Here is a 14594-nt window from a genome sequence, read left to right as displayed (position 1 = left end):
AGCAGAGAGAGAGAGAGAGAGAGAGAGAGAGAGAGGGAGGAAGAGAAAGAAATTTTCCCATTTTAAAAATAAGTTGCAAAAAAAAAATAAGTTGCAGTGGCAGAGCAGCAGGGGCTATATTCAAAGTATAAAGTGGATCACTGTTACAGAGGAAGGAAGGAAGGGAAGGACACTGTAGACTTTTTTTAAAAATTCTATAGCATTTATTTGCCACATAATATTTATGTAGCTTTATAAAGACGAATTTTATTAAACAAGAGACAAGAGGGCCTGGTGCAATGGCACAGAACTGTAATCACAACAACTCAACAGACTGAGACAAGAGGATCATAGATTGTGTTACCTAAGGCTCGGTCCTAGTCCCCAGTGCCAATCTAATAACGAGAACATGATTTTGACAAAAAGGCTTATTGCTTTGCTAGCAAAGGAGAAACACAGGGACTCCTGTCCCAGAGGCTATGATTTTCCCATCAGCAGGTGTAATGCCAGATTCGTGGGACCCCAATAGACCTCCAGGAGCCGAATCAGATGCAATCACACAAGAGTATTGCAAGCTCCAGCCTGGATTCAGAACCGTTTCCGACGCAGCGGTCCCAAGTAGTGAGTCCTGACCCCTTAGTTCAGTGAGGATTTATAGGTTTTTTTTGGGGGGGGATACTCTATGCATCACAGCATCACACAGCAAATCATTCCACACCTCGGGGAAAATCAAACAACAACTCACTGGCGGGAACAAGTTGAGAAAGGGTGATTGGTGAGTTCAAGAGGTGGATACGTTTGAACTGATTGGTTTAAGCCACGAGGGGTGTATATACTAAACTACACGGTTTCCTAACATGTTATCAATCAAACTACTGGGAGGGTTACCTGGCATTTCAGATATGATTGGTTGTTGCGATTGGTTGTTGCTATGGTCCGAAATTAGGTCTCAAGCATTCTTTGATCTTGCATTGCTGATCAAGGCTATCTGGTCACTGCAGTTTGGACAGGCCCTGCTCTGAGGTAGAGGCTGGTTTTTTAAAAAATGGAGTCACATCAGCTTCTCACCGAAACGGGTTTTGTTTTGGGTACCAGGGATTGAGCCCAGGGACACTTAACCACTGAGCACATCTCCAGCCCTTTTTAATATTTTATTTAGAGACAGGGTCTCACTGAGTTGCTTAGTGCCTCACTAAATTGCTGGAGCTGAGTTTGAACTCACAATCTTCCTCTCAGCCTCTGGAGCCGCTGGGATTACAGGAATGTGCCACCAAGCCCAGCGAAACAGGGGGCTTTTAAAGAGGTACTGCAAAGCTACATTCTATGTGTTCTCTGTTGGAGTTGTAATTTGCTTGTTAATTTGGGAGATAGCTATTTCTGAGATCTTCTGGAGCCATCCCCAAAGTCTGGATTACTTCATTTCTATGGTGGGTGTGTACTCAGGGACAGATAACTCTGTCTAGGGTGGGGAAGAAAGGTCACCCTGTTTCCCTTGAACCATAGACTCTTAATCTTCAAATTTACTTCTTCTTGCTTGGGATTGTTTATGAGTGCTACACATTCCCACTATTCTCCTTGTCTCCTTAAAGAAAGCACTTGTGAAAGTCAGGTTTACTATCTTAGATCCTTACTTACTAGCTTTGTGATATTAGAAAAGTTATTTATTTATCTGAACTTTGATTTCCTTATTTACAAAATTGTGCTAATTATTTCAGTGGTGAAAGTGCTATTGAAAAACCAGCCTCTATCTCAGAGCAAAGCCTGTCCAAGAAAGGGGGCGTGACCCTTGTCCTTGGAAAGACTCACTGAGCACTCCTAGCACATACCCACCCTGCTGAGTTGTTTATCTACAAATAACAGGAGAGGTCTGTTGCGCTGGGTGTCCCTGACTCAGTCAGGCTAGGTGGGGACCCAGAGCAACCCCCTAGCAGCCACCAATCAGCATGAGACAGGGAAAATACCTGGGATGCCAGATGACCCTCCTAGTAGTTTATGGTGCTTGATAACATGTTGGGAAACCATGTAGTTCAGCACTACTCCCCTCGTGGCTTAAACCAATCAGTTCAAACGAATTTCCCCTCTTGTAGTAACCAATCACCCCTACCCAACTTGTTCCCGTCAGTGAATGTGCTAATCATGTTTTAGAGTTGTTATTTGATTTTCCCGAGGTGTGTGATGATTTGCTAAGAGATGCTATGATGTATGTGGGAGTCCCTGCCTTCCCCAAAGAGTGTATAATAAAGCTGCTGCAAACCCTGGACTCGGGGCCTCTCAGCGTCACCAGTTGCTGTGTGCGCGCTGAGGACCGAGCTAGCTCGCAATAAATACCTCTTTGCTGCTTACATTGATTTTGGTCTCTGGTGGTCTTTTGGGGGTCCCAAACTCAAGCATAATACTATGATGATAAAATGAGGTAGAAATGTGAACTGTCTTTGAAAACTTGAAAGTGTTGTAAATGTCCTATTATTTTCTACCATTTCTTCCTCTTTTTTTTTTTTTTTTTTTTTTTTGGTGGTTATGTTGAGGATTGAATCAAGGCCTGTGCGTGCTGGGCAGGTGTTCTAACACTGGGCTACATCCCCGGTCCTTTAAAAAAACTCACTAAGTTGCCTAGGCTGGCCTCAAAATTTTGATCCTCTTGTCTCACTCAGCCTTCTGAGTAGCTGGGATCAAGAGCTTGTGTCTGTCATTGGGCCTGGCTCCTTCATGTTTTTTTATACCTGTCTCTTTTTGCTGAGAAGCATCCTAGCTAGAAATACAAATATTTCCTCTGAGTAGCACAATTATATATCATCATACAGCATTGATTGTGGGGAAAGCATATACTTTTTTTTTCCTTATAATCCTTCAGCCTCATGATCCAAATCATTTGAAGACAAATTTAAAAAGAAAATTTAGTTGTATATATCTTTATTTTTATTTATTTATTTTTATGTGGTGCTTAGGATTGGACCCAGGGCCTCACACATGAGAGGCAAGCGCTTCTACCACTAAACTGCAACTTCAGTCCAAGGACAAATTTTATCCTGTGACTTTTCATTGTATTATAGCTCTTTAGATGAAAAACCAGCCTCTACCTCAGAGCAAAGCCTGTCCAAGTAAGGGGGGTGTGACCCTTGTCCTTGGAAAGACCCACAGAGCACTCCTAGTACATACTACCCTGCTGAGGCTTTTTTCTACAAATAACAGGAGAGGTCTGCTGCGCTGGGTGTCCCTGACTGTCAGTCTAGGTGGGGACCCAGAGCAACCCCCTAGCAGCCACCAATCAGCATGAGACAGGGAAAATACCTGGGATGCCAGATGACCCTCCCAGTAGTTTATGGTGCTTGATAACATGTTGGGAAACCATGTAGTTCAGCACTACTCCCCTCGTGGCTTAAACTAATCAGTTTAAACGAATTCCCCCTCTTGTAGTAACCAATCACCCCTACCCAACTTGTTCCTGCCAGTGAATATGCTAATCATATTTTAGAGTTGTTTTATGATTTTTCCCACCGTGTGTGATGATTTGCTAAGAGATGCTATGATGTATGTGAAGTCCCTGCCTTCCCCAAAGAGTTTATAAATTGCTGTAAACCCTGGGCTCAGGGCATCTCAGCATCACCAGTTGCTGTGTGCGCGCTGAGGACCGAGCTAGCTCGCAATAAACACCTTTTTGCTGCTTACATTGATCTTGGTCTCTGGTGGTCTTTTGGGGGTCCCGAATTCGAGCATAACATAGACAATATGAGGCATATGCTTTAAACTAGCCTATCTCTTCCTTCAAATTTCTAGGAATTGTTTCATTAAATCCCTTTACAAACTCTTCCCTTCTCACAGAGCGCTAAGACAAGGTTTTGTGTTACTCATTTTTAGGACAATGGACTGATCAGCAAACAAAAAACCAGGATGAAATGAAAAAAAAAATCACATTTCTACGATATCCAGCACCTTGTACTGAAGAACTTCTGGATCGAAAGAAACAGTTTGAAAAACATGGTTTGCAGGTTATAAAGGTATACCTAATCAAGGCATAGATTTGGCTTCTCTTGCTATTAATTACTTGGTTCTGTAGCCAGAAGAGAAGCTCGTTTAACAAAGAGTTAAATGCTCAATGGCCCTGAATCCTAGGAGTAAGACTGGAAGAAGGGCAGGCACAAGGGGTAGAGATGAATCAGTATATAGAAATGATGTTTGGCTGTTCAGAAGCATAGATTCAAGATCCAGGAAGCAGTGATCTCCCTATCTTTGATCAAAATGAAAGAAAATAGAATAGTGTTTATCATGCTATAATTGTTAACTATTTCTATCTCTCACTAAGCTATGAGCTTTAAAAGGGTAGACTCTATCGCCAGCTAGCTGGGCTGGCTACCTGAGCTGGGTTCACAGAGCTGGCCAAGAAAATGGTGAAAGAAGCACTCAACACACAGAAATACCTTTTGCTTGCAGGAATCAGGGACGTCTCTTGACCTTAAGGGTCCCTCGGAAAGAGAGACAGCACACCTGAGAGCATCCTATTTTTTGAGGGGAAGACATTCGAGGAAGTTCAATCCAAATAAGGCAAAGGATTGGGTTTCAGGGGGTTGCTTGGTGATGTCTTGTGCTCAGCAGATTGACTGACACCTGGAAAAGCCTGGTGCTGCGTAGGATCAAAGGCAGAGCGATGGAAAAGGACACATACATAACACAGCCCAGTCAGAACAGCAACATCAGTCCAGTCCCCTCATGTGCTCAAATGCTCATAGCTCACACATACAACCCATGACTTGCTCATGACAAGACACTGTGTCTGTTGTCAATGCTTTTGTTACCTGTGCCTAACATCGTGATTGCCCAGTGAAATTTTATTGCATGAATCAATTGAAGAAGTAACAGAGGATTTTGAGAGGTAGAAGTCAAAACTAAGAAAGGATTAGGGGCAGGAGAGACTGTTATGCAACTTTGTATAAAAAGCAAATTGCATGAAAGTAATGTGCATATAAATGCCTTTATAAATTCAAGAGGCAATTGAATAGGTGCCCAGTTTTTTTTTTTCCCCCTTTGGTTTTAGGTGGAGGCAATAGACAATGCGGTTCTTTGGGCTGCCTTCCAAAGAAAGAAGAAAACGATGGAAGGGAGAACTTCTACTAAAGAGCCTGTGAGCCACAGGTTGTTTCAGCAGGTTCCACACCAGTTCTGCAATGTGGTATGCAGAGTCGGCTTTCAAAGTTTGTACTCGGTGCCTTGTGGTAGGTGTCAGCCCTGATCATGTGGAAATTGGTGAGACCAGACATCAGCAGGTGGCTCACCACCAATAGCATTTGTTGCTTTGGGGAGGGGATCATTTGTGACTGCAATTGAGAGGTAGTCTTAGAAAGGGTTGTATTTTTAATTTTCTTTATATCTTTTGTTGCTATGTCTTTTGTTGACGATGGGCTTATTTTGACAATAATGTGAGCAGTAGGATTTTTGATTTACTGGTTTTTTCTCATTTCTGTTTCTGTGTCCTATATGCAGAAAACACTTTGGGGGTCCCCCTCCCCTTTTGGCTTATTTATCTTAATAAAATTATAATCAACACCAATGTATGATCCTCATCCTTTAATTAAAAGGATATTTTCCTAAATTTAGGATAGTTGGTCTTCAGCTGGGCTTGCTGGTGTGTGCACCCATAGCCACAGCTACTAGGGAGGCTGAAGCAAGAGATTGCTTGAGCCCAAAAGTTTAAGACCAATTTGGGCAACAGAGCAAGACCCCATCTCAAAAAAGAAAAGGAAAAAAGGACAGTTTTTTTTTTTTTATCCTCTTATTTCCTATAGCCTGCTAGTGAATGAATTAAGTATAACCTGGCAGGTGAAGTGAATAGTATTTTAGGATCCTTCTCAGAGTCCTCTGTGTAGCTTCCATGTCTCTTTTCAGTTGTACAAAATTAGATAATCTCTATATTGTACCTTTTCCTCTTCAGTTGCTAGTGAAAAATTCTGGCTTTAGATCTGTCCAAAGGAGGCTAAGAACTTAAGTCACAATCATGGATGGGTCTTTAGCAGTGTAACTTGGTTTTGTCTAGTCCATTAAACGTGATCTTTTGGGGCTAGGGATATAGCTCAGTTGGTAGAGTGCTTGCCTCACATGCACAAGGCCCTGGGTTCAATCCCCAGCACCAAAAAAAAAAAAAAAAAAAGAAAAAAGAAAACCAAAAACCATGTGATCTTTACCTTTAAAACTGTAGCATGATTCTTGCCGTGGAGCCAGTTCTAATAGTCTCTGTTCCTAGAAAGCAGAAGATCTAAAAATCACATTTCCTTTGTCCAAAAGAGAACATAGGTAATACCAGGAGTGAAAATTGAATATAGACAATTCCTGGGGTTGGAAATAGATAAATGACCAGGCACGATGGTGCACGCCTGTAATCCCAGCGGCTCTGGAAGCTGAGGCAGGAGGATCTCAAGTTCAAAGCCAGTCTCAGTAATGATGAGGTGCTTTGCAACTCAGTGAGACCCTGTCTGTAAATAAAATACAAAATAGGACTGAGGATGTGGCTCAATGGTTGGGTGCCCCTAAGTTCAATCCCTTTATACCAAAAAAAAAAAAAAAAAAAAGAAAAGAAAAGAAAAGAAACAAAAAAAGAAATAGATAATGAATTTCCACTAAGAATTTTTTTTTTTTTTTGAGTGCAGTCAGGGAAAGGGAAGCAGTAAGTTTCCTTCATAGCCACAGTCTTAAAGCTACAGCTTCCATTTGCTCCTTAAATGGTTTCTCTACACTCCCCATACCATTTCAACTACAACTACTCTCATCAAGATCTTCCTATTTTCCAAATCTGATGAGGACCCTCTTTTCAGTCTTGTGCCTGGCACTGCTAATTTCTAGTCCAACATCAATTTATATCTTTCTTCCCAAAACATCTAAGATGCACACCAAAACAAGGCCAACCCAAAGTCTTACCGGTCTCCTCTTCATCAGCCTCTAGCTCAGGCTGTTTTATTTTAAGGTGTGATGGGGAGGTATTGTACGCACGTGCTCATTAGATAATGATGTGAGAAGTAGCAGGAAGACTATATCGAAAACTCATATGAAAGAGGAAAAGGAAAACATGTCATAGTCATGTGCTGCTGGACGGGAATGTATGAGAGCTTCCTCTGGGAGTGGCATAAGACCCTTGTTTCACACTTGGGAAAAATCTTCCTTGTATGTTGTGGCCCTTGACCATTTTTAGGCCCACTGCCTACCAGGGGGGCCTGGATTGCCTCAAACTTTAGAACATTCTCAGGCTGATGCATCCAGACTTGTGATTTCTTCAGCAATATGGTTCCTTTTTTAAAAGCTTAGCAGGAATGGAGCTTATTCCCTTCTGTTCGACTGTATGTCTTCATAATCTAAGGAAGATCTTGTCTCCATATAGTCTTTCTTTCTTTTCTTTTCTTTTTTTCTTTTTTTTTCAGTGCTGATAGAAATCAGGCCTGTCCATGTCAGACAAGTATTCTACCCCTGAGCTATATCCCCAGCCCTCCATATAGTCTTTAAGCCTCAAGAATTGTTTTTTTCTATTGGCCTTTGTGCTCTTGCCCACCCGCTGCCCATTAGCTTCATGATCACTGCCTAGAGGTCATTCAGAAAGAAAACTGCCTGGGGAGACAGAACCCATAATGTAACCTGCACCAATGGACTCCTCTCTGTAGAGTTGTGAAAACTCTATAAACTGAAGGTTCTAGACAAGCCCAGGAGACACCCCTCTTATCACTACTGAAGCTGTTCTCATTTGGAGTACAAAAGCTTCTGATTTTTTCAGCCTTACAGTGTTCTAAATTGTGGGACTCTCAGTCAATTTAAGTGGTCAGCCATAGGCAGGGGAGGCTTCTGTTAGTAAAACTTTATTTTTTTTCTTTCTATACTTGCATTCCAGCCGGTCATATTCTGGGTTCATCCCTTGCTTGCAGGACTTGGTTGAATGCAACAAAAAGTAGCCTACACACGTGCAGTTCCCTTATTATCGTAATTCATTCATTGCACATTCATTAAGCACATTCCATGAATCAGGCCTTGGGCTGGGGTGTAAGAGATATAGCAGTAAGTGAAAAACAAAGACTTCTTGCCTTTATAATTTATCATTAGTGAGTCCACCCTTTAAATGGTGGTATTCTTCTGCATTCTGAAGGAAGTCTACTTTTTTTTCCTCCACAGTGTCCCCTGGGTGATGGCACCTATTCCCATGGCCTCAACTCCTCTTTCTAAGAGAATGACTTATAAATTTCTCATTCTAACCCCCATTTCTCCTGATGTGCAGGTCTAGATAGTTGACTGATTTGGGGACATTTTTATCTAGCTGTCCCATAGGCATTTTTTTTTTGAATTTTTAATATTTATTTTTTAGTTCTCAGCGGACACAACATCTTTGTTGGTATGTGGCGCTGAGGATCGAACCCGGGCCGCACGCATTCCAGACAAGCGCGCTACCGCCTGAGCCACATTCCCAGCCCCCACAGGCATCTTAAACTGAACTCTTTTCTTGCCCTTGCTTTTCCCTAAGAAATATGCCTTATGTTTTCTTACTTCCTAATTTGGCTAATGCCATCACCATCCACCTACCAGGTCTCCCAAGCATGAAAGTTATTATCATCCTCCATTCTTTCCTTTGCCTCGCCCTCATACTGGTCCACATGATTCAAGTCTCATAATAGTCTTAATCCAGGACTGGGGTTGTGGCTCAGCGATAGAGCACTTACCTAGCATGTGTGAGACACTGGGTTCTATCCTCAGCACCACATAAAAATAAATAAAATAATAGTCTCAATCCACTTCACCTCTCTATTCTAACTAAGATGCCTAAGTATTTCTTCCCTTAGGCTTAGACTATTGTCATTCCCTTGCCTCAAAACAAACCCCATTGTAGTACTAGGCTAGTTATGCTAAAAAATTATATTCTTGCTTACTATCTATATTCCTAGTTATCTATAAAAGACCAAACTCGGGCTGGGGATGTGGCTCAAGCGGTAGCGCGCTTGCCTGGCATGCGTGTGGCCCGGGTTCGATCCTCAGCACCACATACAAACAAAGATGTTGTGTCCGCCAAAAACTAAAAAATAAATATTAAAAAATTCTCTCTCTCTCTCTCTCTCTCTCTCTCTCTCTCTCTCTCTCTCTCTCTCTCTCCCACACACACACACATCTCTGTCTCTTAAAAAAAAAAAAAAAAGACCAAACTCCTTAGTAGAGCATAGGAAAATCCCACATTTTCCACCAGATTCATCACCCCTTGTTCCTTAATCCTCTAGCCATGAGCTTTTTTTTCTTCTCAGAATACTTAACTCTGAAAACCAGAATTCCAAGACCATATTCTCTTAAATAAACGGGATACTTCCAAGCCTCTATGCCTTTGAATTTGGAAGGCCTTCCCTCTTCAGCCTTTTGAGCTACTCAAGCTCCTATTCTTTCTTTAAGAGATAGCTGAAGGCTGGGGATATAGCTCAGTTGGTAGAATGCTTGCCTCATCTGTTACAAGGCCCTAGGTTCAATCCCCCACATCACCAAAAAAAAAAAGACCTAGCTCAAATGGCCTCTCCTGGTTGGCCCCTTCCTCTGTATTCCCATACTTCTTGCCTTTTTATTGCAATATCTGTATGTTTAATAACTACTATAATTTATAGGGGTGGGAATTATTTTCTTTATGGCTCTGTAGCAGAACTTCGCCTAGCTATCAAGCTTCCATGTTCAAAGATATGAAAAACTAGAACTTGTCAATTCAAGTTGAACTTGGTTATTTTGAGAAATTTCTTAGTCCCTTCAGGGCTTGAATTGAGTTCCTGCTATTTTGTCCTTTTTCTCCCTTTCTCTCTGAGACTGATCTAGATGGTGTCAGAGGCATTGTGGAGAGGGTTGCCTGTCTCTTGTTCTACCTGTCTCCATGCCCCGTGTCAGATAAGCCCTGTGGGCTATGGTCATTAGCCTCCACTTGTGCCCTTTGCACTTAGATAGTCTCTGCATCAGCCATTCTGTGTCTCCCCTGAGGAAATTCCTTTTCATGCTATATCTGTGCTTCTCCTGAAGTACTATAATTATTTGAGCGTGTTTATCCTCCAAGCTAAAAGCAGGGTCTCGTCTGGCCACCATGTATGGTAACTAACTCACCTGTTCTGGAGTCTTCCCCAGCATTGCTATGCTTTACTCAGGCATGAGGCTGGATAAGAGAGTGCACCCAGCACTCAGGCAATGTTCTCTTCTGTTCTGGGAATCCTGCGAGTTGTTCTGTGATTTCTATTGTTCAGCCCTATCTTGACTCCCAGGGCTCTTTTGAGGGAATGGGACAGTGAAATGAGCCCCTTCTCAAAGTTCCCAAGAGCTCCAGTTATATCTTTTATGATTCCTCTCTTTCAATAGCTGGAAGGAAGAAATTTTATTTGTCCTGAAGTGAGAAAATTGCTCTTGGATTATCTTATATTATTCTGTCTTCTTACTATTAGTAAATACTACATGCTTCGAATCCTTCAGATTTTTACCTTTTTTAATTAAAAAAAAATTTTTTTTAGTTGTAGATGGACACAATAGTTTTTTTTTTTTTTTTTAATGTGGTGCTGAGGATCAAACCAAGTGCCTTACACATGCTAGGCAAATGCTCTACCATCAAGCCAAAACTTCAGCCCTAAGAAGAAACTCTTGAGAAAGAAAATCTTTGATTTTTTTTTATCTCAAAATATTACCTTGCCACACAAAATTATACTACACTCTATTTGTTTACATGTAGGAATGTCCAGGCGCCTTTGTGAAATTTTAAAATCAGAAATCATATCTCAGTCACTTTTGAATTCTAGAGCTATACTATTCAATATGGTAGCCACTAGCCACGTATGGAACTAAGCATATTAAATATGGCGTGTCTGAATTGAGATGCACTTTAAGTATAAAATACAGGATTTTTCAAAGAATTATTACAAAAGAATGTAAAATATAGTTTGATATTGATTAAATGTTGAAATAGCATTTAAAATTTAATGGGTTAAATACAATATGAATTTTGTCTGTTTCTTCTTACCTTTTTAAAATGTAACTACTAAAAAATTTAAAATTATATATGTGGCTCATATTGCATTTTTATTTTTCAGTGCTGGTCTTGAGCCTAAAACAATATTAAGTGTAGAAAAAAAGGGAAGGAAAGAAGAAAGGAAGGAAGGAATGATAATACAGAATATAGCTTTTCAAAGAAGTTTTTTTTTTTCCTCTCAGTAAAGTTATTATTTTTTTCAGTGCTGGAGATTGAACCCAGGGCCTCTCACATGCTAAGCATGTGATCTATTCCTCCCAGGACCTTTAAGCAATGTTAGAAAGGGCATTGCACAGGGATTACCTTGAGATTCAGAATCTGACCCTCAGTCTCTTGGGTGTCCTTGAAATATTACTGTAAAGGTAATGCAGATTAAGGGGCCAGAGTTGGGCTCAGTGGTAGAGTGCTTGCCTAGCACATGTGAGGCACTGGGTTTGATCCTCAGCACCACATAAAAATAAATAAATAAAATTAAGATACTGTGTTCATTTATAACTAAAACATATATATTAAGAAAAAAGTAATGCAGATCAAAAACAATATACTAGAATGGAGAATATTCATTTTCAGTGGTTGGAATCAGGCCTATCCTTCTGAGTATCACAGTCTTCAGAAAGCCTGATGAGTGATGAGCATGTGGAGGATTCTTGGTCAGTTATTTTGCCAGGTCATGATGAGATCTGATGACCACACCTGCCCTGTAGTACAGAATACCTTACTAATGATTAGAATCTCTGTATCCCTCAAATTCAAGGTTGCTTTTCCTAAATAATGAGGCATTAACATTTTATATGCTCATCATTCCCCTTATTTTGACTTATTTTTCTTGTAATGTGTCCATGACTTTGACTACTCTTATTAGATGCTATTTTTCAAGCCGTGTTTTTCCAGACAGTACTGGGGATTGAACCTAGGGGTGCTTTAGCACTTATCTACATCCCCAGCACCCCTCCCCCTTTTTAAATAATTTTTTTTTACGTGTTGATGGACCTTTATTTATTTATATGTGGTGCTGAGAATGAAACTCCGTGTCTCACACATGCTAGGCTCTACCACTGAGCCACAATCCCAGCCCCCCAGCCTCTTTTTTTTTTGGTTTTGTTTTGTTTTGATTTTGAGACAGGGTCTCACTAAGTTGCTGAGGCTGGCCTTGAACTTGCAATCCTCCTGTCTCTGCCTCCCATGCACCACCTTACCTGGACTGAAGCCTTATTCTCAAGAGTTGTTACAGTTTATAGCTTGTAGAAGTCAGGCAATGTTCTAAGATAAATAAAACTTTCCATTTATTATGTTAGATGTCAGATGCTTGGTTAATGTTGACTTGAATCATAATTTCTCTGAATCTCAGATTTTTTTATCTTTGAAATAGAGATAATAATTCAAATCCTAGATTGATTGAATCTAATCAGCATAAAAATTCTTGGAAAGCCAAAGACTTCTCTAAAAACTGTAATGGTGTATTCAAATATATTCTATTATTATGTTGATATCAGTGATCTTTTGTCTCTGGGAACAACGTGGCTACAGACTTAGGGACTTGGAACAAGGAGGAGGTGATTATTTGAAGGACTAGAGAGAGAATATATTATAGTACCCAAATAGGCAATAACATTTGCCAGATCATAATAATCTTCTTTTTTCCTTTTCTCAGACTCAGAGTATGGAGCTGGCATATACTTCATCAAGAACCTCAAAAAACTAGCAGACCAAGCCAAGAAAATCTCTGATACAAACGAGCTGATCTATATATTTGAGGCTGAAGTACTCACAGGCTCCTTCTGTCAAGGTCACCTGTTAAATATTGTCCCACCTCCATTGAGTCCTGGGGCCATAGATTTTCATGACAGTGTGGTTGACAATGTCTCCAGTCCTGAAACTTTTGTTATTTTTAGTGGCATACAGGCTATGCCCCAATATTTATGGACTTGTATTCAGGATTACTCATCAAGACCAATGTTATTTTCTTCAAAGCAGCCTTGGAGGAAATTCTCAAATGGCAGTCCTGTTGATTAATCTCCAATTCATTTTAACAGCAGGCATGACCTTGCACTGGGTGATCTAACCAAATAATGACCACCAGTGATTCAAAGAGTGGTTTGAATATGTCAAATGAGTTATCTGTTTGGACTGACTGAGCATCAAGAAAGTACCAGCCACCTACTAGCATCTTAGAGCCTTAATCTTTGCCTTTATCTCTTGGGGTTGAAGTGGATAGATACCAACGAAAACATTCTTAGGACTGTTCCTCTTCCTTGCAATTGTTCTTTTGTCACCTTCACTGTAGGTAACAGCAAAAATGTTTTACATGTAATGAAGAGATTTTTCCACAATATAATCTAAGCCTTTTATTTTCTAAAAGGATGACAGTATAAAATATTAGGACAGCAGAATAATTTTAGACTTTTTTAGAGAGTCTTATAAAGTGCTTTGGGTATCAAAATAAATCACCTTTGTCTGAATAATTGACTCTGGAAAAATATGTGCAAAATGAAATAACTTGAAGTGGAAGGATATCAAAAGGATGATATTCAATTTGGATTTAGCCGTCTCAAGCAATGCCACTCAAGCACCATGTAGCCAAAATATTAATTCACCAAATATTTATTGATCACTGGAAGTGTTCTTGTTACTTTATGGGTGCTAGGGATATGACACTGGACAAGACAAATATTCTCACAAACTGTTTGGGCTGAATAATCAGGAAAACAGATATGGACAACTTAATGAGTGCATTTAGATATAACAAAAGGATGGTTATAGAATCTTTGGGAAAATCTAAGAGGAAAAAGAACACATTAATCAGATATTGGGAGGAGGACTCCAAAAGAAATGAAAATTTAAGCTAAAACCATAAGAAGTCTATCAAATCGGGAGCAGAATCATAAGAGTATTTTAGATAGAATAGATCTTACAAAGGTTGAATCCACTGTGACTATTGACTGTGCCCAAATTTGACTTCAGAGTTCTATTTGCAAGTTTGAGGTCCGTTAACCTCACCATGAATCTATTGCATACTTTCAAATTCATATTTCGCTGTACTCTCAAACTTTCCTGAACCTTACATCTTCAGCCTCTTGCATAAAACACTTCCTCCTCCCTAACCTCCATTCTCCTTAAAAAAGGTAAGCTTATTGTCTCATATGGTACTGTCCTTGAATCTGGGTAAGAGTGGTTTCTGCCTTGGACTCCTGATTTTCAAAGTCTGTTTTCTTCTGCCCCTTGTCTGAAAAAATTCATTCTGGCCTCTTCCTCCAGTGGGCCATCATCACAAGGTGAAGTCCCCCATGGGAGCCAAGAGAATGGATCCACCTGGAGTCTGTATTTACTCTTAGGCCACCCAGAAGGTACCTGGAACCCCACATTTTCTGCTTAAACAGTGCTGAGTCCACTTCCAGGTCTCTTTCTTGGGTCTCTTCCCAAGTATGGACTATGCCACAGTCTATATCAAGAGTGGTCTGGGGATGTACCTCAGTGGTAGAGCACTTGCCTAGTATACACAAGGCCCTGGGTTCAATCTCCAATTAAAAAACAAAAACAAAACAAAACTTCTCAATAGATAACTACAGAGATAGATGTGGATGTGGGGGCTGAGGTGTTCACATGCATGTGTATAAGGCCTGTA

At 40.4% G+C, this 14594-nt stretch overlaps 1 protein-coding gene across 7 annotated transcripts in view; it reads left to right on the top strand.

Moving 5' to 3' along the window:
* The window catches only part of PARP9 (poly(ADP-ribose) polymerase family member 9), a 41098-nt gene extending 26636 nt beyond the window's left edge, over window positions 1-14462 (top strand). The window contains exons 9-13 of one of the 7 annotated variants that reach the window (XM_081302808.1): window positions 478-600; window positions 3835-3974; window positions 4408-4518; window positions 5009-5186; window positions 12624-14462. In XM_081302808.1, coding sequence (XP_081158934.1) covers window positions 478-600; window positions 3835-3974; window positions 4408-4518; window positions 5009-5186; window positions 12624-12985 — 914 coding nt within the window. In that variant the 3' untranslated portion in view covers window positions 12986-14462. Of the gene's footprint in view, window positions 1-474; window positions 601-3834; window positions 3975-4407; window positions 4519-5008; window positions 5187-12623 lie in introns of all 7 variants that reach the window. The other 6 variants (XM_081302807.1, XM_081302813.1, XM_081302809.1 and 3 more) reach the window with 6 other exon arrangements.
* The last annotated feature ends 132 nt before the right edge of the window (window positions 14463-14594 follow it).

This window comes from Spermophilus citellus, assembly GCF_964194105.1.
Source record: "Spermophilus citellus genome assembly, chromosome: 7".
Lineage (NCBI taxonomy): Eukaryota > Metazoa > Chordata > Mammalia > Rodentia > Sciuridae > Spermophilus > Spermophilus citellus.
This window is presented reverse-complemented; position numbering and strand designations above follow the sequence as displayed.